The sequence below is a fragment of the Conger conger genome, chromosome 3, assembly GCF_963514075.1.
Source record: "Conger conger chromosome 3, fConCon1.1, whole genome shotgun sequence".
Lineage (NCBI taxonomy): Eukaryota > Metazoa > Chordata > Actinopteri > Anguilliformes > Congridae > Conger > Conger conger.
The window spans coordinates 24862519-24889886 of record NC_083762.1 but is presented as its reverse complement, the minus strand read 5'-3'; the positions used below and the strand labels follow the sequence as shown (position 1 = coordinate 24889886).

The window sequence follows — 27368 nt, the reverse complement described above, 5'->3', positions numbered from 1 at the left end:
CAAAATAAAAGACTAAGACTTTTCAAACAGAGCTCCAACCCTACATCATTGGATAATATCTGGTCAGAAAAAAATCTGTTATTCATTGGCACCTGAACATAAGCACTTGACCATTCAAAATATAGGGACTATTTCTGGCAGCTCACATTTGTCTGTTAGATTTTTTCTTATGTAGTTAACATTTTGCAGTTTGCAATTCCCCATGGCCAGTTGAGTGCATAGCGAACCAATTCAATAACTGAAAAGCTTGAAAGCTAAAAATGCACATTGAATCAAATGAAATGTGGTATTTTGACATTTGACACAAGTATAATAGATAGTTAGCTGTAGGCCTGGATTTAAACAAGCTTTTCTTTCACAATGCAAATCTTCCTCTTCTTCACAAACACATTTCAGTGAGTTGTGCAATTGGCAAAAAACAAAAAACACATTTGGCAGCCGGTTGAATGTCACCACACTTGATATCTTCCTTGTTGAGATAAAACCTGTTGGGAATGTAGGTAAGTGGCAGGGGACCAGATATGGTTTAAATCTTGTCTGGAAGAAACATCTACATTGTTCATGGAGTAATCACCCATTCTAGCCTCCCCATAACTGGGTCAGAAAGTTGAATTGCCAGCATATATGACCTGGGGCCTGTACCACAAAGCAGGATTACTGAGTTACCTGACATTTTATTTAGCAGACACTTTTATCCAAAGCGTCATACAAAGAAAGTGGATATCGAGGTCACTAGAACAATCTACAGAACAGGGTGGATAGCCTACACTGAGTAAAACCCAGACCGCTCTCAAATCTGGAACATAGACTGTAGTAAGAAGAGCTGGTCTGGGTTTTACTTTGTGCAGTTATCTGGCTGATACACAGTAATCCTGCTTTGCGGAACAAGCCCCATACAAAACACAAACATGGGACTATCACACTACTAATTTCATGACTACTACTGCTACTACTACTATATATATATTATTATAATACAGTTGTCTGGCAAAGCACTCTGACTTTTAGTATCATTTTGATTTCCATTGGAAATCTATACTTTTTTGTATAAAAAGTATAATATGACATGGTTCTAGACCAGAAAAATTATTTCCAAAGCAAACCCAGGCACACACAGGCAGAAACACAAACACACGCCCACACACACACTACATGTTGTGTAGATCCAGGGCAAATGTCTGAACAGACTGGAATGTGTGAAAGCATCCTTGGTGAAAATGCAAATTAAATGAAATAGTTTCTTCATCCAGGCAGAAAAAACCATGTAGAATTTCCAACATGGTCGTAACACCATGTGACACAAGAGAAACATTAAATCTGGGTATGTGGTGTTTGAAAATAACTAGTTCCTCTACATTTTTTCCATGCAAAATATCCCACTGGATGTTAATACATTAACATCTGTGATATAGTGGTTAGTGGTTACTGTGTGAATTCCAGATGCCCTTAATGGTGGATGTAAATATAAATACTAATAATAGTTGTTGGTGCCATGGGTCTCATATAGCTCTACATACTGTACAGTGTTTCATAACTGAACTAATAACATTTTATGGAGGCAAAGTGTTTCATAGCAACATGAACGATAAATTAAGTCTGTAGGATAAAGCTGGCATTTATATATTGTAACTTTTTGTGATTGTAATACCTACAGATACAGATAAATCACTAAAATACACTGAAATGACTGTATGCTTCAGAAAGCAAGCACATAAGTAAGAGAGAAGAGTGGCATTTGTGTAAACATAAGGTTTATTGCAATGTGCATTTTGTATCCATACATCATTGTGAATACCCGCAGTCTGTCTTCATGGACACAATACAGCAACAATACCCCTTGTTTTGTAATTACAACTGCTAACAAGACTTCTCCCTGTGAGTTTAACACATGGTCCAGGTTGATTTCTGAGTATATGATGCAAGTCTTTGGTAGCTAGAAAAACACATCTTTCAGGTTGAAATTGTGTTTCTATTTTCGGATAACAGTCTGACACCCGTCTCTTGCATTTTTTTTTTTTTTTTTTTTTTTTTTAGGAGTCCCGGGTTGGTGTCATCAGTTCTATGGCATAAAAACAGCAGATCAGTCTTATACTGGGAGTGCACTTGCCGCAAAAAAAAAAAAAAAAAAAAACATCAGCTGCATTTATCCATTGACGCAATTCCACATACTTCACTTTATGCTATGTACAAATTTACAGAGCTATGCAAATTTGTATGGATTTCTTCGGCATTATTCGTCTCATGGCAGTTACAATGCTCCTACTGACAAATCAAAACAAAAATATATAAAACTTTGCTCTGTTTCACAAAACAAAGGTAAAAAAAAGCAGGACTTTAATCGATTCCCCCTTAAGCAGCATGACCCTGACTGCAGAGTATACAAGCAACGTGATCTATAATGAACCGCACAGTAATCAGTGACGCAGAGCAGATCAGCCCTGTTCAAGAGTCCCACCCCTGGATCCACCAGTCCAGGAGTTTCTGCCTCTCTTGTTTTTGCTAATCAAAAGCAAAAACTAAAACAAATAAAAAATAAAACTAAAAGATGAAGGCTGAGGAGGGAACTGTTCTGTATGGACGCAAAGTTTTGTTTTTCTTGTTTTTGGATTTCCAAACCGCCGTGCTTCAGAAGTGAGAAATCCACAGGGCTGTTGTGAGAGACAGGGCGGACGTTCTTCCCTCCCTCTCTCCCCCTTTCTCTGTCTTTCTCCACATCTCTGGAGCGATTCTTTTTTTACTTGGCGTGGATCTGCCAAGCGATGGACGGTGCCGTTCAGGCACCCCCCTGAGTCAGGACACCGGACCAGCCCTGTCACATGACCCTCTCCCCCTCGTCGCCGGGGGAGCAGGGGGGGGGAGGTGGAGAAGAGAGCTAGCCCCCTAGAACCGGAGGGGTTCTCTCCTGTCCAAACACTACCATTCTCTGGCGCGTTAAGTGCCCTCTTTACACATTCATCTTTAAGATTACACAGAAAACAGGCTGGGCCGCTATGAAAGTCTGGGCTTTCGTTTCGTTTTTCTCTCGTCCTGTACAGCCAGCTTCGTAGAAGATGTGCAGCGACATGGTTTTGGGCCTATCAGGTAAGGCCTGTGGCTCTGCCCGCCCCAAGACAGAGCCACTCACACGGCAGAGCCGGAGCAGAGCAGTGTGCCCAGGTCAGGCGTGCCGGACGGCTGGCTCTCTGGGAGCTGGGCCTCGTCCGAGGGCAGACGGGACTGGAACTTCTCCAGCTGCTCCGGGCTGGCCAGGTTCTTCAGCAGGCTGTTCTCCCGCTCCAGCTGGTTGTTCTTTTCCGCCAGCTCCTTAATCTGCTCTTTCAGAATTTCCACCTCCTCCCGGACGGCGTACATCAGGTGGTTCTTCACAAGATCCTATAAGAGAAAAACAAGAGCGAGAGGCCGTTAGGACTGAGTTACATAAACACGAATATCCACACGCCGCGGGAAACACTATACCGCATTGCAGGCATGCTTGGATTTGAAAGTATGTGCAGACCCAGACAGGGTGACATACCCATGTATGGGTGTATATTTTTATTTTTATTTAGACAAAAGGGCTACAGTAGCTATATGTACTATACGTGTTTGGATTTGTTTTGTCTAATAATTATAGCAGGGTACAGAGGCCTTATAGGTTTACCCAAACCCCAACCAAACAGCGCATAAATTTTCTTGGGCAATTATTAATTTTTCCATTTTCCTTATATCTATTTCTTCTGTGACAAAAATGGCCAGTGCCACTTTCTGCTAATTTTAGACCATCTGACTAACAATGGTGTGCTTCCACTTTATCACCACTGTCACTAGCTCACTACAGTGCAGTAATTACTGTTGAGGTCAGCACACTCGTGCACCATCCATGTGAACTTTTGTCAATGCAGGCATAATGGAGCACCCTCAACCCAACAAGATAATGGAACCAGATGTTCTCCAGGCCTGGCAAGAACTAACGATTGACACAGATAAGCCATATTGCAAGCAGCAGGGTGGGAGGTAGCCTTAATTGGCATGTGGATTGTGGATATACAATGGGGTTGTCCCCTTTTCATTCCACAAAGCAGTGGTTGCTATTGTCACAAACAGAATCGTTGGTATACAGCGGTTCTCACTTACCATTGCCTGCTCGATCTTGTTGTCAATGGCCACAACGCTAGCACCAGAGGCACTATGGGGTAAAAAGAAAAGACGATACATCAGGTGTTTGCCCAAAAACCCAAACAAGATGAACAGGAAGAATAATCCAAATGCTGGCTGGGATATTTGTCAGAACCAGCGAGATCTGGTAGCAGAGTAGGCTACGCGAATGCAAATGCAAGTGTTACGTAACATACATCTTGGAAGCAGTCTACAGTAGGCTGTACATTAAATGAAAACGGTATGTTTTTCTCAGACGGGTAAGAACTCGTTCAGACCGGTCTCCCTGAATCAATGAGCAAGCTGGCTGTACCAGACGGCTAAAAACATTTTGTTCTTGCTCAGCCTAAGGACTTACACGCGTATTCAGAGGCATGAAGAATATTTAACTAATGTTAGCTAATGTAATGCATCCGAAAGCGCATTGTCTAACGGTACATAAAACAATAGCTTTTCTAAAGCAATGGGGAATCGAGTGAATACTCTTCCAGTGCCAACTGGATTTTAGCTCATGTATGTTACATTCAGCATCTGAACAATTCAATACGTAAAAATATTATAGGCTATATGCGTGCACTATAACGTTCAAAATGTAAAAAAAAATTTTTTTACAGAACATTCACAAATAAAGTCTACACTCCCATTTCTTAAAACCAAATCACCAGTTTTGCAGATATATGAAACATTTTAGTCGCGAAAAGCTAAACAATCCGCATATTTACCTGTTGTCGAGTTTAACCGAAACAACATCTCCTCCTAGCAACGAGGAAAAGAATGAGATGGAATAGTTGTGCAGTTGATAGACTGCGACTTCCATTGGAGATTTGAACATTTCCGTGCTCATATTAAGTATGAGACCCGTCTGAAGAATGCTTCTCGCCACTTTTGCGATGTGTTGTGTAACAAGATATAATCCCAGATTGCTTTCGTTTTACTGATGAGAGCTGCGTAGTGTGCGTATTCACAACTTCAGTTGCTCTACAGACGAATGATTCTATTTCGGAGAACGGGAAATATATATGAACTACTGCTTACGTCAAACACGTCTACGAATGACGTTGGAATATATTATTCAAATGAGGCTCTAGTGTACTATTTCCCTGCCCCCTCTCTGAACCTTATGAGCAGTAAAGGTAATGTTGAGCTGCAGTGAGCTCCACACCGATTTATAATATATATATATATATATATATATATATATATATATATATATTATAAATAGACATTTCAACAATAGGTTCGTCAGCCGAAGATATGTATATTCCATAAATCACAAATTTAATCACCATATATGCTCAATTACACCGAAAATTATTTCAATAATTAGCCTATTACTTTTTACTTAAATTTCTAACCATTCCACCAGAATTTCCAATAGCAACCGCAAGCATCGTGTTGCATATACCTTTTGAATAATAAATAAGCAATACAAAAAAGTCAGTTATTCTCAAAAGCTTCTAAAAGTGTGTTGTTGACATCTACATCAGTACTTTGGTATGGTACGCAGGGTATACTTTATTTGTACTCAACTGTTACTCCACATATATAATTAACATTCGTTGTACATTGTGTTCGATGCCAGTGGCATTTTACAAGACCAATAATCAGTTTCCGCAGTGCCGCTGTAATTTCCATCAACGCTCAGAGTACAGGTGTTGGCAATGGCTCAATCGCCAATGCAGTTTATCGATTAATATTTTCCTGCTGATTCTACAAATTGTTCTGAATGATCCTTGCAACATTCAGAGTTTAACCAGAGATGTTGTAGTACTCTTTATGTGCATTGTTTTAACTCAATGATTATCTAGCCTGTTCGACATGCAGTGGACTATTCAGTGCTTGATATTGTTTAATTTCAGTAGTGCTTTAGTCTGTTTTCATTCAAATATATCGCAATAGAAAGATTAATCCATACATTAATAATGCAATATTGATTTAATTGAATTGATTAAACTGTTATTATTATTATTATTATTATTATTATTATTATTATTATTATTAGTATTATTATTATTATCATTATTATTATTATTATTATTATTATTATTATTATTATTATTATTAATTTTAGTTTATTATTATTTTTTGTCATCATCATTATTATTATGTGTTATTGCTGTTGCTGTTGCTATCCGTGTTGTATGGTCATATTTATCAAATGTTTTACATGCATTTTCTTTTCTAACAAAAAATAAAATCTACAACAACAACAAACCCTTAATTTGTTCAGAGTAACTGCTTCCTGTAAAATGTTTACCAGTCCCAGTAGTTTTCCTTCACCCCTCTCATCAACGTATACTGACATCTAGCGGTGAAATATAATATTGTTACTATCCATGCTTTAACTGCTGATCAGGGAGAAATGGGTTCATGCGTGGAATTTGGACTAATATGGCTAAACACACAATTCTTACAGAAAATATAAAATATATTGCATCGCAGGATACAAAAAATGACTTTGTTGTACTGTTAATGTAATACAATGACATAAATAACATATAAAAAAGGTTGTCCCACATTCAAAGCAAGTAGGCCTACAGGTGATTTATTGACAAAAATGGAAGTCATATTGTCATAAGAACCAGCGCAGATAGACTTATAACCAGCGGTAGGCAACTCTTGCATGTGTTTAGGATAGCACATTAAAGGTGGCTCTTATATGACTATTGCTAGCTCTTCTGTTGTTTGATTACGGAAAATCCACTTTTGTAAGTCGCTTTGATACAATCCATCTGATAAATTATTATATTGCATAAGTGTGTTAACCTCAATAATTGTTGCAGGAAATTATTAACTAGGTTATCAGTTTGTGCTTATAATACTCATTGAGTTAGCCTGCATCCAAAGAAACTGGTTCAGTAGCCCTGACAACATTCCTTTTAGTTCTTACAACAGCAGACAGAGAGAGTCTTTGAATGACATATTAAATATGGCATTGATTATTTTTCAAAAACAGTTAGGTGCTGGCAGTTCATATACAATTATTAACAAAATAACTATTTTATTTTTTGTTCTTATTCCATGTTATTTTTTTCCGTGCTCCTGTTGTGCAGGTGACATTATGAATGCCATGGTGTTTTTCTTTATCAGAATGTAATGCAAGGCTAGCATTTCTGTTTTTAATATAATACAAGTCCAGAGTTTATTTTTTTAATGTATCCTGCCTAAGGCTTGGCTTTCCTGGGTTACCAGTCCCAATGCTTTGGAAAAGTATTTGGTGAAGCTTTGTGAATTTCAGAAAAGTAGGCAGGCAACAGTATTGCAGGAGATGATTTGCTTTGTCAGACTGCTGTATACACCCATTACAGTTATTTTCCTGAAATGATATTATTGTTACATTATAGTTATTATTAGCTGATGCATTTTAGCAACTTTGATTGATTAGATGAAGCAGGAGACAATCTCCCTGGAGCAATGTGGGGTTAAGTGCCTTGTTCAAGGTCCTAACAGTTCAGATGGCTACACCAGGGCTTGAACTACCAACCTTCTGGGTCCCAGTCATGTACCTCAGCCACTAGGCTACAAGCTGCCTTACACCTTTCAGTTCCCACATCATGTATTGTGAACACAATTATTGTGTCTGGTCATATAAGATACCAGCCCTGCTTATGTGATGGAGTATCTGAGTTACAACCATTGGGTTAATACGATGATCTTCAAGAGAATTTCTAGTCTTGCACTGCTGATGTTCAGAGGTTAGCCCTTGCTAAGAGCCATGTAAATGCAAGGACTATTTGTAGCTGTAGTTTCTGAAATATTTATTACACGCGAGTTATTGAGTTATGAGTGGCTTATTCCATGTCAGACCCCTGCAATGCAGTCACAATGGCTTGTCCCTGTGCACTTGAAAGAGTTCGGTGCCAAGTGCCATTGAAGGAGGGGAATAATGACATTACAATGAAATAAATGTATGTATATAATTCTATACCAAGCTGAGCAAAATACAGGACATTGAATGTAGTTCTGTTTTGCCACTTGGCATTTAGCATAAACTGAGATTGACTTAGATAATAGTACAGTACACTGACAGGCAGGTCCAAGTGATATAATACTGTAGCAATCATAAAGTGTACTAGTATTCGGTACTAGTTAAAATGTGATAATACATTTTTTTTTGCCATTCTTTGTAGCTCATTGGGTTAACATGAAAAATGCATCTTGGGTCACACCTATGAAAGGACTCAGCTGGCTTTTACAACATAATACCAAGGTGTTTCTGTGAAAATAGTAAGCCCTTGACCATCCCTATTGTCTCTCTTTACCACCTGTATGACCTGGCAGACAGGTGATAAAAGCATTAGACCATGCATTGCTTTCATGTAGTCATGCCTGGCAACCATAGACAGCTACGTGTCGTGACTTGTTCTCACTGTCTCTCTGTGTTTAGTTATGACCCCAGTAAATTAGAAATTAGAAAAAATATCATTTTAATTCTGTTCAAGCCAGACATTTTGTATCCAACAGGTGGTCTTACTGCATCTGAATACTAAAGAACAGCAGGAAACAGTGAATTAGCATTTTGTGTTGCAATTCTCATAAATAATCATGAAAAAAACTAAAAAAACTAAAATGTAGCTTGAATTTAAATCAGTACCCTTGAGGCATTTGCTGTTTGAAGGAAGATTTCCAATGTCTGTGCAAAAGTTATATTATGTAAAATGTTATTTCTTAGAGCACCAATCCAAATACTTTGCGAAGTCATTACATAACAATGCTGCAGTGTTCTGCTACTGTACACTTCCCTTTTCTTACTGAAATACTGAAATCATCTGCCTCCACTGGAAATTGAATTCATGAACTGAAAATGTACCTATAACATTCTATGAAGATATTTTCAAGCAATGAACTGAGTTTCAATGAATGACTCTGAAATGACTCTGATAAAGACCAGTGTCTTGTGCCATAAGTTAAATTGTTTCTAGACTAGAGACAATGGCCATTTTTCAGATCCAGCTGGCTCAGATTCTTCTATCGCCTTCCAGCACCATTCATTTTGTTGTTTTATTCCAAAAATAAATATGTCCTAAACACTAAGGTTATAGTCTATGTCCTAAACACTTTGGTTGACATTGTAAACAAAAACCTGTGCCTGTCTCTGTCCTAGAGTCAAAGTAAGGCTTTGAGCTGATTTGTATGATCAATTCAAATGGGGTTTGAAAGGGTCTTATGAAGAACAATGATCTTACACCAGAGGAAGCAAACACAAGGAAACATAGTGCTTAGAATCTACACAGAATCTACAATCACTACTAGAATTGCAGAATTACTTTCAAATCCTGTACATTCCCTTTTCTGTCACATTTGTCAAAGTATGATACAGTAATTATCATAACGATAACTCTTGCCCGCTCCGAAACAATGTCTGTTAACAAACAGGGTGATTCTTGCTGAAGGTGGGTAAAATACTGAATTAGTGCTCCTATAGTTAAAAGGCAGTCATGTCTGTGCTTTGTACAGAATACCCAGAATCAGAGCAGAACTGGACCTCATCAGTGAAGGTTCGCCTCCTCACAATAGCCTAAGTTATCAGTTCATACCTTTGATGTGTCAAATTTAGTTTGGCGAGTTGGGCGCTCGGTTCAGTTTTCCGAAAGTGCGGATTTAGCGTGTTATGTAAATGTTTCCAGGAAACAATGCAGGGGAGCAGACTGCATGCAGCTCTGCACTAATGAGATTCAAGGGGAAGGCACTGCACTCTTATTAACATCTGCAGTACTTGTCCACCTCGATTTCATGCCATGCTGTACAGCTGCTCAATTCGATTCGGTCTCAAGGCAGTGGAAGAGACGGGAGCTCCCATGTCACCATTCTGCTGATGTAATAGCCAGCAGGACAGTCAGTTTAATGGGCAAAGGTTAATTCCCTCCTGTAAGAACCCATGCAGGCAACAGAATGAAGCATAGTGCTGCTTTGTTGCCCACGTAAATATGGTATTATATAATTTTCTTATTATATTGTTGTTGTTGTTGTTGTTGTTGTTGTTGTTGTTGTTGTTGTTCTTCTTCTTCTTCTTCTTCTTCTTCTTCTTATATGCAATCTCAGTACGGTGTGGCCCAGAGATGATAATAGAGTGTGGGGTATAACATACTTTGTGGTCCAGTTTGTGCCCTGTTGTTGCTCCCTCGAGACCTTTGGTAATATACTCAGTCATGTGAATTGACAATGGGTGATAATAATGAGATGAGAGATGAGGTCTGTGGAGGACTTATGTGTGGAAGCCTCTAGTTAGCGCTGCTCACACCATTGAGAGCACCATACGTCTACTGTCTGTCACTGGGGGAGAGAACCCTGAGCATTTTCTAAAGTTGAGCGTTTATTTCTGCTCTACACTTTCAATGCAGGACTGTGTGAGAAGACAGAGGACCAGCGTGAGCTGCACGGAGTCCAGTTCTCAGTCCTCCGGGCATCAGCACCCGGCTCCAGCGCACTCGGCACCATAGAGAACGGCCTGTCACAGGAGCTGGCAGGGCATCGCCCGCACAAAAGGGTCTTGTTGGATTGTGATTTATGATAAAGACTGGCTTTGTGGGTCCCAGGGCTGGGCCCTGCTCTCTGGGCCGGCTCGGTGCAGCTATCATCAGGTGTCCTCAAACTCCCAGGAGACATGGCAGGCTCCCAGGCACCGCAGTGTTTACAGCCAGCCTCTCCCCTTCTTCAGCATTCTCATCTTTCCATGCTTAAGAGCCAGGGAAAAAAAACGCCGGGCATTGTAAACACTTCTCCTCAGGTTGAAGGAAACTCAAACTCTCCAGACCTTGGCAGACGCTAGCCACCCATGTTAACGATAGACCGCTTCCTTAAAAAAATGCATCCAGTAAAAAACACAGACTGAGAAAACAATTACCGTGTACTTTAAATGAGAACGGGGTTGCGTTTTGTCTTTTAGTGGGACTTGTGAGAATGCCTACGTGCGTGTGCGTGTGTGCATTCGGCTTTGTCAACAGCTGCTCTTTAGTGAATGTTACAAAGACGCAGACAGTAGAGACTGAATGTACGCATAGATGGGTCCCACAGAGGCTGCAGGAGATATCTCTGACTCTCTCTGCTCTCACACAATCGCATGCAATTCAACGGCAGTCCACAAAAGACAAACATTATGACTGAGTTTCATTTTATGACCTGTACAACGCAAACACTATCACGCCATTTCGGGCCAGAAACAATTAACATATGTGATATGTGTTCAAAAGAATAGGATATAATAGGATACATTGCGTAGGGTTTTTTTTTTTTCTGTTGCAGTATTTTCTTTTGTCTTGTCACAAATTACAAAATGTATGGGAGGCATATGACAGAAAATACACTACTTCCTGTAATTTCTACAGATTTATGACAGTTACAGTTACAGTAAATATTTATCTGCCGTCTGTATAAAAGCACCTTTCACCACGGATAGGCGTTTTCTGCATAAGTCTGACTGCTCTGTTGCACCACGGGTATCATGTATGTTTTTATTGAAATATAATACCGTCTGCCTTGCCCTGCCCACATCATAATAGACAGGCTACATTCAAAGCTGCGGTGGTAATCCGTTTGACGTATTATATCTCTCGGATATTTATCTGTGCTTTAAGAGGCTTTTATCTGACAATTTCATTACAAAAAATTACAGATCATTACATGTTTCTAAATCACCCTCTTAGAGTTCACAATGAAACAAAAGCTTGTGCCAGGAAGAATGTGATGAAAGAATGTACTAAGGCACACCCAATCCTTACAAAAACACGATAATATTAGTTTAGACAGATCCAAACTTCCCAACAACAAGAAAACAGAAAATATACAATAATACATTGAACTAGTTCAAAAACGACCAGATGTTTGATGCATTCACGCGCTGTCAATGGCACTGAGAGACTCTTCTACTTTGCAGTTTGAGGAAAGTACAGAGCTTTATTACTCAGAATTATAATTGAAGTTTTGCGGGTTCCAGCCCAAAATATGTTCATTAAAAAGGGAACTGATGTCCAAAGTAAGGAAATTGCAGTTGAAAATGAGCAAGCTGTCACCTAATGCATATGAATTCACGCTTGCCTTCCTTGTGCTACACTTGACTTTGCCCTTGTCTATGCAAAACCATCACCACAGCCGCTCACCGGTGCGATTGCGAAACCCGACTGTCTGACCTGGGCTGTGTGGCACTTACCGGTCCCTCCTCCTGAATATACTGGGGGAGTACGGAGGCTGGTAGTAGTTCATAGCGCGCTCGGTTTTCAGGCTGTGCGACGGCGGCGTTGGGGCAGCTGCTTGCCGGAGTGCAGTGCAGTGGGTGAGAGCGGTCTGGCCAGGCTGGCAGTGTGGTGAGGTCAAACAGTGGTGTCAGTCCCATCCCGTCCCGTCCGTGCCAGAGGGAGGAGGTTCGAGAAACCGGGATGCTTTCACCGTCCAGTACTCCCCCGGCACCCCCCTTTCTCTCCCTCCCTCTCTCCCTCTCCCTCATAAAGAGCAGGAAGATAGATGAGCAAAATCTCTGTGGAAACGGGCCTGGCTCCCAGACACAGCAGCAGCCTGTGTGAACGAGGGCTTCTGGCTGTGAGTGGTCATTTTAACCACAGCCCCGACACCATCCCTGTCCAGAGCCGCTGTCAGGAGGGCTAACCAGCTACAGTGTCTTGGGCCCTGGAGTTGGGGCTGTATATTACTATGGCAATATATATGGTCTGTATATTACTACTAAGTATTACTTTAATAGACATTTCCTGTGTGTGAGCATGAGAGGCACATATGGGACCAAGTTCAAGAAACTGTAATGTTGCAATACAGAAAAATAGTTATTGTGCTTCATGTCATCACTTATGATTTATACCAGTGTTTCTACATCATATTTTCTCCTTTTTTGAGAGGAGCTGTGGGAATTCAGTTCAGAAATGTCAAACTCTATTCAACTATACAGTATGTATTAAGTAATAGCACTATTCAACTATACAGTATGTATTAAGTAATAAAAGTTCAATGTTGAGGGGAGTTTTGTAGATACACGGCATTACGTCTGGACTGTTATTTAGCAACTTTCCGCTGTTAGAAGAAGATCTTCTAATACAGATCTTCTGTTATATATAACTTATGTTCCTGCCTGCAACCAAACGAGAAAAAGCTGCAATATCTTGTGTTTATGAATGCAAGATGAATCATTTTTCTGAAATTTCCAACAAGCCTCTGTGTTTACAGAATCAAAACCTTTCAAACTTGCCTTTATATTGGGTCTGCAAGGTTTGGATAGGAACACAGATCCAAGTAAAGGGAAGTGACAAGTGAATCCTGCAGACGGTTAGAAGAGTGTGGTGCAGTCCCTGTGTAATGATTTCTTTGGTGTTTTACACTACATTAATGAATGGCATTTTTGGCTGATGTACAGTTGATTAGACTAAGCAGGAGACAATCCTCCCCTGGAGCAATGGCTGTGCGGATCTTATTGTGGCTACACCGGGGATCGAACCACCGACCTTGCGGGTCCAAGTCAGGTTTCTTAACCACTACAGGTTGCCCCTGTTTTTACTAGCATTGTGTATTATAGGTAACCATGCACATTTGTTTTGAAGCTGAGGAACCCCACCTGGGAATGATCTTTTGGTTACATGCCTGGCACAGTAGCTCACACTGCACCAGACTAATTGTGGTGCCAAGTCACTCTGACTAAGAGCCATAGCTAGTAGCTAAAATGTAAGTGTAAATGTAAACCATGCTACCAGGCAGTGTGTTCTATTTATACAGTCATCATCGTCCTTCGACCTGTCGTGTTCTTTTAAAGTTAACAAAAAACTTTATGATTATGACCTCAAAATTCTCTCTGAATTCCAATTTGGTCTGGTGTCTAAACCTTTTTTTTGTTCAGTGAAATAACATTCATTCCAACAGTTCAATGGGATATCCCTGTAGGTCTTTTTGCAGTTTAAAGTTACTGTTTTAATCAACCTACCTCTAAATCATGTTGAGGTGGGCTGGACGAACGCAGTCAGGAATGACAGTCGTTAAAATTTTCTGAGAAGTGCACAGAGGTCACTTTTCATGACCTTAATGCACTGTTTACCTATTTCCTTTCACATTTCCCCTCATGACACTACACAGTTATGCACTGACTTACATGACCTATGCAAAAGAATGTTTTTGATGTTAGAAGCTACCGCAATAATGTGTGACATTTTAGGAAAACAAAACCCCATTCCCCTTTGGGAATCAACAATACAAATCTGCAGGTCTTTTTGGAGTTTATAGTTACAGTTTTAATCAACTTACCTATAAATCATGTTGAAGAGGGCTGGAATGAACGCAGTCAGGAATGACAATCATTAAAATTTTCTGAGAAGTGCCAGAGGACCACAATCCCTGTGGTGTTGTGCAAGAAAACTAATGATAGAATGGTATTTTACCAGAAAAGGACCAGTCACACGAAAACAGTGGTCTGACTTTAACAAATTAAACATGAAGCAAGTTGTTTATATGATGCTGTGCAACTATTCTTTTAAGGAATTGTTTTATTTCATTACCAATACTTTCTTTTCTGTGAATGCATTTTTGTGGGCAGAATAAAACTGTGCTTGAAAAAAAAGTCGCATAACATACATGAACAGAAATCTGTTCAACTTAATCCCTTCAGTAGGTGTGAAAGTCTAAAATCTTTGTCCTGCATTCCATCTGAGGTTGAAAGTATGTAATTAGTTTCCACAACATCAGGTTGTCTGGCTTTCCCATGAATGTAAATACAAGGAAGGTCACATTTCAGTAAGCAATCTATTACATAACTGAGGCTTGACGTTTCTCTTTAGATCATGGCAAAAATGTTTATGTGAAATACAATATTTTCTAAATTCTGCACAGTCAAACAATGCGTTTTGTACATATTTTCATTGAGCTTTCTTCATATTGTCTTAATGATAATAATAATAATAATAATAATAATAATAATAATAATAATATGTCCTCTTAAACTCATCTGAAAACATTTGCCATTTAATCTATAAGAAGCATTGGAACCATTTCCTGCTTATTCCCTGAATTACTGTTGCTCTTTAGAGTAAGTAAAAAGTAAATTTGCACCAGTTGTAATGCCAATCCAAGATAGGCCACTTTCTCAATTGCACTTGTCTCTCAGACTAAAGACAGTTTTGAAAACACATTCAGCTGTGAAACTTGAAGAAATCAAGTGTTTTCGCTTAAAAGTGTAATGATCAAATCAGTCAGGGGGGTTCACTCTTGGAGCACAGGTACGCTCTGTGAGCGCTTTATTAGGTTCAGCTGTTTTTCAGATCAAAATGGGGAAGAAATGTGATCTAAGTGACTTTGACCTTGGAATGATTGTTGGCACCAGACAAGGTGGAATATCTCAGAAACTGCTGATCTCCAGGGATAGAGACAACTGTCTCTAGAGTTTGTAGAGAATGGTGCGAAAAATTTAAAGTGAGCAGCAGTTCTGTAGGCACAAACACCTTGTTAATGAGAGAGGTCAGTGGAGAATGGCCAGACTGGTCAAAGCTGACAGGAAGGTGACAGTAACGCAAATAACCACACATTACAACAGTGGTTGGCAGTAGAGCATCTCTGACCACACAACGCGCCAAACTTATAGACCGGTAAAAGTGGATAGTCTACAGCAGCAGAAGGCCAATAAGTGTAAAAAATATATTGAATATACCTTATAAAGTGCTCACTGAGTGTATATGCAGAGAGACACCGAGTTATGAAGGAGGCCTACATATTAGTTGGAGATCATTGTGACAGAGCGTCCTGTTCTAGAATTGCCAGCTGCCAAGAAAAGCAAGAAGAGCAAGAAACATTTAACACAGAGCAAGAGACATTTAACTTTTAGGTAGTGGAGGCAATATAGAGCATGTTATTCAGAGAAAGATGTGTTCTGTACACTCTCAACCTGAAAAGATAAAAATATATTCTTTGAGATGGTATTTTGCCTTGTTGAGCTAATTTGAGCCTGTGGTAGCTCAGCTTAGTTTCGCTATGTATATCTCAATAATATAATTATTCTCTTAATGACATTTAAGATTGGAGAGCATAATGGAGCTCCACAAACCATTAGTCTGTTCTTGGTTGATAAGGCTGTCATCTTAAATTAGCCGCCTTTTTACAAACCGATTTGTGGATGTCTTATTGATGGCTGTAATGGTGGGTGTGTAGACAGATCGATGGCAGATCTAGAAAGGAAATGATGATTCCCTGTCTTCTCCTGGTGCTTGCAGAAAATGCAATGCAGTCACCACTCATCCCCTGTGAGTGATCCTGAGCTATTATGCATGCTGCTTGATTTGGAGTGAAATCACTGTGAAAGCACAGACTGTTCCATTACATTCACAACATACTCAAGGGAATCCTATGAACAGCTTGTCGTAGTGGAAGAGTGACCTTGTCAAATTCCAAATGTTTCTTGACACTTATCTAATCACCCCCAAGCCCCAAGCTTAATTCCTCAAATCCTCCCCCCATTCTACCTCAGGTGATGTCTAGTGAGCATTCAAAACAAAATGTCTGCCATGACTCACCCAGCTCAGAACAACACATTGGTGGTAACTTGTGGTGAGCAACCCCACCCCAACCCCCCACAACTCTGAAGCACACGGAGAACAATTAAAGGTTCCAATGCATTACTACAGCTATTGTAATTCAACATAAAACATCAATACACTAAAACCGGCTAGAATATCTGTTCAGCCCTGGTTTGTCGTGGCAACAAGGTTAGTTGTTTGCTGACATTCTGCGAAGCACACCTATTCTGAACTAATATCTGTTGATAACCAGGGAATAATCAGAGATTATAATGCAGGGTGGCTGAAACCCAAGAGCTCCATTAAGCCTGCACAATCAAGGGCGTGTTCGCTAATGTGCGAGAGGGCCCATTCTATTTGTGTTATTAATTACATCTATATATTACTGGCTCTGTGAGGTGAAACAAAGCGCATGACTATCTATTTTTATGCAAAGGTGCCCATACAATTGCAGGTTGCCAGAGCAATTCTATGCACTCAGCCAAGTCAACGTTCCTGCTATGTTACAACACAAGGGCAAAGAGACTGTTATATAATGCACTATACAAATACTTACCAGGCTAAAGCAGTGCTTAATCGTGTTGCCAGGTGTTGTGTGTTCCCTGACGGATTTCCACAGCGAGAGCCCCGCCCTTGGGTAAAGATGCGTCCCAACATTGCCCAACCTTTTTGTCTGCCAGTCTCCTCACAGACAGCTTAGGACAGGGTGCCAGACAGTTCAGGATGTGGGGATGTGAGGCAGGGTTGGGCCTAATTCAGAGACGCTCAAAATCCAGGGATTCAAGTGTCCACATGTCTGCCCTTGTGCCCTACCTCGAGACCGCACCCTGGTAAAAACGGTCAATGTTTTACACATTTATCCAATGCAAGCTACAGGCTGTAATGTGTATCGTAATGTATGGCTATTTCACTCACTAGTATTAGGAAGCCTTATTCGGGGCCATAGGTTTTTCCCCTACACCTTATACTAGATTATTACACTTATATTTTAGACTTATTGGTCTTCTGCTGCTGTAGCCTATCCACTTTGGTGGGTTTGTGTGTTCAGAGATGCTCTTCTGCATACCACTGTTGTAATGTGTGCTTATTTGCGTCACCTTCCTGTCAGCTTCGACCTGTCTGGCCCTTCTACACTGACCTCTCTCAAAGTTTTTTGCCTGCAGAACTGCTGCTTAATGAATGTTTTTTTGTTTTTTTAACCATTCTCTCTAAACTCTAGAGACTGTTCTAAGTGAAAATCCCAGGAGATCAGCAGTTTCTGAGATACTCAATCGATCCTTTCTGGCACCAACAATCATCCCACGGTCAAAGTAAATTTTCTTCCCCATTCTGACCTTTGATCTGAAAACAGGTGAACCTCTTGACCACGCCTGCATGCTTTTATGCATTTAATTGCTGCCACATTATCGGTGAATTAAATATTTGCATCAACAAGCTAGTGTACAGGTCCTCCTAATAAAGTGTCATTTTATTATGGTACAGATAAGTACAGCTGAGTGAAAGAACTTTTCTGTGACTGACCTGCTTTCTTCTCAGAGATGGAAATTACCTGGGGTTAAATGTAAATATGTGTCCTATGCTATTTTGTGTCCTTGAACAAAAATCAGTGGTTTCATTGTATTTGTCATGGTTGACAGCACAGCAGTGCCTTAATGCAAACTCAGCCAGCTGTACATTGAGCATTGCAAAGTAAGAGGATTGCTAGTTGGTAAATCCACATATAACACATGCCATTAGCACATGCCAAATATTTCATGAATTAATCGTTGTTTAACAAAAATCATCGGCAAATTAGTAATTTTGGCAATAATATATCCCTCAAAATATACTTATTTAAAATATATCTGAAATATTATATATTATTTCAGAAGATATAATATATTATTTAAAGCATTTATCTGAGTCAATCTGTTAGCCTGACACAATTTACACAACACACTGAAATGATCCGAGGATGCAGTTTTTTTTCCTGCTGCTGGTGCTAGTCTGCCTGTCTGCTTACCAACTGTTTATATCTTTATAGTAAATGATTCAAGTTATTTCAAATTATCCTAAAGCTTGAGTCCAAATACAGTAATTAAATGTAGGTACTGTAAATGTAACTGTGATTGGCGAGGTAGGTCCTCATGGTCACATTGTAGTGGGATTATTATAGGCTAGAGGAGCACAGCATAGCACAGCTCTTCTCCACCACTGGCCATTGTGCACATGCATAATCCATGTTCCAGACTGGCATGTTCAAGTACCGTGTTTCACGCTCCACCGCACAAGTAGAGCGCCGATTCCATGCACTTACATAAGCTGACCAGGCGCACACAGGGAGTGCCGAGCCAATGGTAAGGTGGGGGGGTGTGTGCAGCAAGTGCATCACTGGGAAAGAGTCCTCCTTCACGCAGCAGTTAAGCTGCAGCGGAGACAGGCGGCTGAGTAGGCAACAAAACGCTACTTGGAGTCCTCCAGCAGAAGGGCCCTCCATTTGCAGCATGAACGAGACTCAGAACCTGCCAGTCATTCGTCCCTGTTGCTTGCCCGTTCCCATGGACACAGACAGTCAGGCGAGAGTGAAAAAATTGCAGCGCATCCTCTGGTTACCTTTTCTTCCGAGACCGAAATGAAGGCGGATTGAGCCGCCACTTTTTTTTCGCGGGGTTTCCGTTCCGCAAACGTTCGGTCTGAAAGGGCCTTACGCGAGGCCGGCTCTCTCCTGAGGAGGCAGCTTCGCGGGGCACTAAACAAGACCGCTTGTGGAAAGCGGCAGGGCGCGAGAACAAAAGGTCGCGGGGGTCAGAGCCATACATTCGCGCCTCTCTGAGCTCATTCGGTTCACCTCTGTGCGGCCGCCTGGCTCAATAGCCATGTTCATGAGGTGGGCTGTGGGAACAAAGCTCGCTGACAAGTCACATGCCAGGATCTGAACTTGTTTAGCGACGGGAACTGCACACAGTGGACCATTTCTCCCCCTTTTACAAAGTCCCAAAAACCGCGTTGTTCGCGGTCTTACATAAGCCGTTCTCCCACGTGCTTATCGCCAGGGAATACTGACATGCTGCTGTTCCTGCCCTTGCGAGAGGAGAGGCTCTCGTGGAAAGTCGAGGTCTACCTCAGGGGACGGGCATTCCCTAGCGTTCACTGGGCGGGGCACGCGGCCTTAAACCATGGCCTGCGGGGTAACAGGATAGAGACCGGTGACAGCTCCGGTGTCAGCTGGATCAAGCTGACATCGATCATCGGTCTTAGAACTCTCCAACGACGCGCAAGAATGACAGGCATGCACACAGCTCCCGCATGCGAGCACCCATGTTGAGCTGCTGTTCAGAAACGACAGCTCAGCGGGGAAGGTACAAGTGATGTAACACTCAGCCCGGCTTCTGTTGGAAAAACAATAACAGCAGAAGGCCGTTTGACCATTGCTTAAGTGAAATGTACTTTTCTCAAAGGCAGCCACCCAGCACGGTTTCCCCGTCAATTCAGAAGCCAGTAAAGGAGTCCAGTTTGAAATCACCACAACCAATTGTTGAAATCTCATTACCCTCTCTGGCTGCAGAAATGCAGTTATTGCACTGACCCACAATTCAATTATGGGCACAATTCAACGTGGTTGTGTTCTGACTAATTAGGAATTGCTTATGGTCAGTGATGATGGCCCACATAGCTTGCTGTGTGTAGTTTAGCCCAATTTACAGACTATCTATTTATTTTTTATCCTTTCCCAGCATCCTATTTATTGTATCTGAGCAGCAGTGGAAGGAATTTGCAATGGCATTTCAATGTAAGTTCCGCCTTTCATTCCCCTGTGCTTTGTTTGTCAGTCTGTCCATGTCGGAATCATCCACACAAGACCCCATCACGTTCGTGTTACGTCCAGGACATGGGCAACACTGAAATCATCGTAGCCCACAACATGCCACAAAGGCATGAACTGCTTTCCACAAAGTGAGTGCAGTCACCGATGTCTATAGCCTTCAGCAAGCACCTATAAGGTAAGCCCTGCCTCCCTGTCTTTCTAAATGTATTTTGCAGTGGCTCCCCTCTAAGGAACACAAACACAACCGGAGCTGCACGTACAGGAAAAACTGCATATGTAGCGGACTTTTCAGGACCCAGCTGGAGTACCTACGGTACAGCGTGTACCTATAGCGGCGGCACGCTATCTGATGGCCGGCGTGTCGACGGGTAGGTCCAGATGTGGCCGTATCTCTATAGCAGCGGGCCAGCCTGCGGTTTCCGCACACAGGGCTAGTTAATAATGCATTGTCTTTGCCTCCCGGCCACCAGGAAGTGTCGAGGCAGATTACCCACAAGCGGCCAGTCCGGGGCCGCTTTAATCGATGCGTCCCATTACACAATGGCCTCCTGTGGGTGCGAGCGTGGGGGAGCACAGCCTTCCTGAAGAAACGGACTCCCCGCTGTCACGACAGGGTTATGTAACGGACTCCATCTGCAGTGGGGTATGCGGCGGGGGGTTGGTGGTCGGTCTGGGGTTTGGGGTGTGGGAGGGGCGCTCTTCTGGGGTTCACATTGCTCTTTCACCTTCTTCCGTTCCAGGATTATGAATGATATATTGCCTTTATATAAGGACAGAGTGTATCTGTGCTTCATGTTACGGTACTGACTCTAATCCTCACCAGACACCACGGAGAGGAGACCTTCTGTTAGCCTCATAGCCAAGTACACACCAAACAGGGTGTGCAGAGAGAGAACAGTGCCCCACAAACAACCAATTAACATTAGATTTGTTCTGCGGTTTACACTTTTATTGTTGCCCTCGACAAAATGTTGCAAACGAAGCAATCTGGAAGGAGAACAGAGATTTCATTTAATAAGGCTGTTTGAGGAGAACAGCAGGGAGGCTTGTTTGGAGATTATCCTGCCCTCCTTCCTTACTTCTGAGAACCAGAGCTGGGTCTCCGAGCCACAGGGTTCTGATCAGTCCCAGCCTGAGCAGATCACATGGTGAAGCTCAGTCCAAAGGCATCTGCGGGTTCATGTCACTGTGAAGCGCTAAGAATGGCACGCCAATTAGCATGCTCTTCCCATGTTCTCCCCATGTTTCCTCCAGGTGCCAGGAATGTTAATAATTTGTATTGTTCCTGTCAAACTAACATGAATTTCAGGGGACTAATGCACACAATTACACCACACAGAGAGGGAGATCATTTAAAAAAAAATGATGCACATCACCTTTCTCTTTCCTTGAATCTTTCCAACAGTGCCATGTTCTGGGGGAAATCTGGGTTCAAGGTCACCATCAGGCATGTACTCAGATGTTGGTGCTCAAGAAGTTGCCAGTTTCTGGTGGAAGGTGCCAGTTTCTGGCGGAAGGCACCAGTAGTCATTTCTCTCATGACTAATTGTGGCCCATGATTAGTTAACCACATGACTGGTTTTGTTCAACTTGTTTGGGGAACAGTGGCCCTTCTCGCTGTGTGTAGATGCCCCAGGAATAGTGCTGACGGAGGTCTAGGGGGAAGCGAAAGTCTGTCTGAAAGACCAGACGGAGGAGCAGCAGAACTGCCGAATGCTCCACCCACAGTTTGTGCCGTGTTCTTCTTCTGTTGCCATGGAGGCACCTTCATCGCCACCCAGGCCCAATGCCAGCCATTGTTTCCTAAACGCATGTCAGTGAGTGATAACTGTACTTTCGTCTCTTCCTTAATTCCTTTCAAACAATGACTGCTGAATTACAGGCCCCGGATCAATGTTTTTCGTAAAAGAATGCCGAGTTGGATTAAACCTGTTTCCCTTTGATGAAAGTCTCTTTTAATGAACAGATTATTCATAACCTGTGAGAAATTATCACAGCTTTGCAAGTCGGTGCAGTTCAGAAACGTATTCCTCCTTGCGCAACACACTTCATCTCGCACCAGAGGTAAACAGCATCCATATAAAGAAATTGTGATCTGCAAAATACATTTATCGGTGGTACAGATCAGCATGCCTGTTTTCTTTGATTGTCCAACTGAACATTCAGTGGTAGTGTTCCTTGACGATTTGCGTCATAGCCTTGTTTACTGTACCTGAAAACAGTCCAGCATATGAAAGTCACGCCCATTCTAAAAATGCTGGCTCCCTACTGGTCCACTGCAATCAATCAATTTCACGATGAAAATAAAATTTTCTTTGAAGACGTTCCAGTGCACCACAGAATTGTACCAATGTACTGTGGACTTTGTGCTAAGTCGTAAATGAGCTATATGGTAAATGAGTCCAGGCGTCATTTATCAAATGTTTATAATCACAAAAATGTGATAAAACTGAGCATTTTACTGGAAAATGTAAATATATATTTAACACAAAATAGCTGCTTTCACTTCTGGTAGCACATGCATCTGAACAAATGAACAATCCTTAACAAAACTATGCATGCAACTGCAGTAATTCTCTTTTTGGATAGTAGTCTATATCACTTACATCACATCAATAGCATCAATAATTTTATCCACAGAAATGTCCTCCAAAAGTATAAATCTTCATGGTAAAATCAGCCTGTCACCCATTAAAAATGTCTCCAAAGCAAAAATAATTAGCGCCCACACCTTGGCACAGTGCAGTAACATACTGTAATATATTACCTGTGTAATTACCTGTATATTTAAAAACCCCTGAGGCACAACCCTCAGTACGCTGTAAATACTTCCAGTACACTTTAAAACCAAGTGTTACATAAATGGTCAGAGCAAGCCAATTTCCATGAACCATTTGAGTTCAAGGAAGTTTTAAGTTCAACCTTCAAGTTAAATTCAATATTGATTGACAAACATTAACAGAATTGACCGTCATTTATTGTTGGATATGCCTTTTCTGAGGCTCCTGATTTACTTGCACCACTCAAATTTATGTAATGTTCCCAAAGGGCGTATGCATATTTCATTATGTACTGAAATGAGCTGACACTAATTCAGGGCAGCTAACATTCACATGAGTATGATATTAGCACAGTTTCCAATATGATACCAAGCATCTGAGTCATACAAATGATTAATAGATTACAATGGACACAACAATGTATCAACGACTAATACATCTGGCCCTAAGCCTATAAGGGACCAGAACATTTGAGGGATTGAATCCACCATGAGAACAAAATTATGAAAATGAATGTACTTTTGAGCATGTTATTCAATGTGAGTATGTAAAGGTACTACACTATTAGTATTAGATATAGGATAAATGTCCAGCTCTGTGTAAAAACGAGGGCATCACAAGATCAGATGGAAAATATGGAGACAGCAAACTGACCATTGCCACTGAGGGTTGCAGCATAAAACAATAGGTAAACAATGACAGGACTAAAGTCCGTAGTGTCTCAAGTCCCAGACCATTATCACTCATATTTCTTTCAAAGAGTCTGCCCTGATATACAGAGGCCTTGTCAGGCTCACGGTATCACTTTAATTTAAACCCAAGATGAACTAGGCAATAAAAAAGTCAAGGGGCACTTTGCAGCATACGGACCCCAATGGAAGTCACTTCCCCTTGATTTACTGCACCTGCTCCTACAGCTGTGCAGTGAACACAGATAATAACACAGCAGAGATGTGCTTCCTGTTGCTCGAGTCAAGCTGCTTATTGAAACTGAGTCTGGAAGCAGTAAAATGATTGAGTGACAATCCGGTCACCAAAAATCTACGGAATCTGGTTGAGCGAAGCCACTCGCGAGTGTGCGTGTGTGTGTGTGTGCGTGTGAATGCAAGACGGACCAAATAATACCGTGAAATCCCAGCAGCGTTTCACTGAAAAGCACACAACGTTCCTAAGAGAGAGATGTGATAAGTGGGCATCATTATGTATGAGCTCAGCAGGGGATATGTTCTGACTGCAGCGTATCTGAATGTGACAGTGTTGGACCTAGTGCACCGCTGCCCAACCCTGTTCCTGGAGATTTTCCAGCTTTTAGGTTTTCGTTTCGACCCTAATTTGGCAGAGCGAACCACACCCATGGCTCAGCTGCAATGTGACCAGATTGTATTTCAATCCACTGGTTTTTTTAATGCCTTTTAATTGTGTGCGTATAGCCAATGAAGAAAGATGTTCATCGCAATAAAAAGATAATTGCTCTAAAAGACTGCCAACTCATTTCGTGTCACTCCTGACTATGTTATGGTAAATGTATTTCAGCAAAGACAAATTCATGAAGGTATCATGAAGTCATGCTAGGGTTGAGTCAGACATATTATTGTGGTTTCAAAGCAGGTTAACTGTAAATCTAAAAATTAATACTGAATATTACTACTTGCTTACCAGACACTTTTATCTAATACAATTTTTCTGCAATCATTATGCAGTATAAGCTCCAGGCTTCATACATTGTTTAAGTGTACAGATGAGCCCCACTGGGGACGTGAATGTTGGTATCATTGCCCACTCAAATTCCAACTTTCAACAACTTGCAAAGGCTAAGGACTAACCAAATACAATAAGTTCAGGTAATGCTTGAACTAAATTTTTACAGGAATTGGCATGAACTAATGTAGTTGTTAACTAACTACTCAGAAGTTAATCTGTACAGCTTTATTCAAGCATTTGTATAAATACATCATTAATTCATGTTAACAACTATATTAGTTCATGCCAATTCATATTGGAATGAAAAAACAGTTCATGTATTTTTTTTAATGGTTATAATAATTATTAGCCTATCCTGTGGTTTGCTAATATATGAATACTCATGCAACTAATACATTAGTAATCACTTTATTAGGTAGACCTGCACACCAGCTTATTAACAAATACATTAACAAATGAAAAGTTAATTTCTAAAGAAACTACATTAGTTAATGCCAATTCCTACAATGCCCTTATTGTAAAGTGTGACCCATTTTCATCATTACAGTTCACATTGAAGACATGCTCCTTATCCACCGAGGTAGGGCTGAGATCAGCCTCATCACAATATCAGATGTACCATCAGACACAGTGGCTTCACCCGTACATTCAAACAGCTCTAAAGAGGTTGGCCAAATTCCAGGTGGCACAATAGAGAGGACACATGACTTTGAAGGGGTTGGCTAAGGTAAGGAACCTGCATTCCACCCTGTCCTCTGCTATGTATTTTGGATGTGCCAGCATTCTACTAATATTTAATTGATGCTATCTGCATGTTTGTGCAGGTCGTGTGTATGGTGTGTAGGTCAGACAAATGTGTTCTTTTATAAACAATTTTTTCCCCAAAGCCTCAGATACCGAGAAGAGGTGTTTAATCAAAAAATCAATCAAAGTTAGTGAGTACTCAGTATTGCTCTCAGGTCAAGGCTGGGTTAGAGTCAGTACATGACAGAGCAGAATATATGCAAAAAATTTACACACACACACATACACTGCAAAATGCACATGGCTACATACACACTGACACACATACATGCAAACGCACATACACACGTGCATAAAAGCATGTTGATATGACATTTCTTTGAGCTTGCATACTATATGCAGTGAGTGGCAAATACCTTTAGGGCACAGCCAATTTTACTACCACGTGTGCACACTGCTCTAATTGCGATCTCGTCACAGTATCAACATCTCATTATAGTATCAACATCAACAACAGGATGTTGATGGAGTAACAAGGCAAGGTAACCAAAAGTTCAGGGCCTGACAACCAAGGCAGCACAGAGAGGCTGCAGTGCTGAGACTTTGGTGAACAGTGGTATAAAATCCAGCTATGACCAGCCTGAAATACCAGCTACCAGCTGTTTAAAATCATAGCTTGAGCTGGTCAAACCATGTTGAGTATAGAGCGGGTCTAACTGGTCAACCAGCTACCTGCTGTTTCAAAATCTAAGTGTTTTTCAGCAGGGAAACCATACAAAACAGTGTATTTATATTAGGCGGGGGTGTCTGTTACATTATTTATTATTTTCTGTGCAAGGAAATACCTCTCAATAATTATGTAACCAACCTTGGCTTATTTGTTTAATTCCTGGAGGAAATCCTGGTAAAATCTGAAAGTAGACATAAACAAAGTCATTGTTTCTGACTAAGCGGGGTGGGGATTCAGCCATCCTGCTGTTTGGGATGCAGATTAAAAGGCATCAAGGATTTAAGGAGTTCCCCAGAACACCCTTTTCGCTCAAGGACTGTTTGTGCTTGTGTTTTAGGACTGTTTGGCATTGGGAGCTAGCTGTCTGTGTTTTTGCAGTTTGTTTCCGTCATGTGACCTGCAGGGATTCAAACCTGGTGATCCTCGAGGGGTCCCCATAGGCACTACAACAGCACAGTCATGCGACTAATTGTACAATCGAGTTTCTAATTGAGACATTCATGAAAACAAATAGTTTGTTGAATATGGGGGGATTATTGGATATTATAGATCATATTATTAACAAAAAACTTGAGCAGTTGACAGAAAGTAGCTCTTGAATAATCAACATTTGAAACCATTACCTTTTGTCAAACAAATTCAGATATAATGATGTTTTGAATACAGTAACTGCAAGTAAAAAGAGAACTGGCAAGAGCATTGAAATCGTTTAGCGTTATCAAGCAAGTGGCTTGTTATTATCCGCTGATATGTGGTTTGGTTGAGAAATATGTTTCCCCATCTGCACTATATTGCAAATATCCTGTAGAAAAAGGTTAGCCTACAGTAGATATTGTTGGTTGGTGGCAAAACACTGATTGCTCAACACTCATAAATGAATGGACTTTTCATCTCCTAATTATCCATCAGTAAATTGCTGCTTTCACAGTTAGCTGACCTGATGCTGAACACAAATCATAACTGAAGCATTTTTCCCTTCTAAG

At 41.1% G+C, this 27368-nt stretch overlaps 1 protein-coding gene across 1 annotated transcript in view; it reads right to left on the bottom strand.

The window, feature by feature from the left end:
- Nucleotides 1-1734: 1734 nt before the first annotated feature.
- tsc22d3 (TSC22 domain family, member 3) overlaps nt 1735-27368 on the bottom strand; it is a 45982-nt gene continuing 20348 nt past the window's right edge. Inside the window, exons 2-3 of the mRNA XM_061236103.1 lie at nt 4114-4165; nt 1735-3372 (exon numbers count right to left, since the gene is read on the bottom strand). Coding sequence (XP_061092087.1) covers nt 3121-3372; nt 4114-4165 — 304 coding nt within the window. The 3' untranslated portion in view covers nt 1735-3120. The remainder of the gene's footprint in view (nt 3373-4113; nt 4166-27368) is intronic.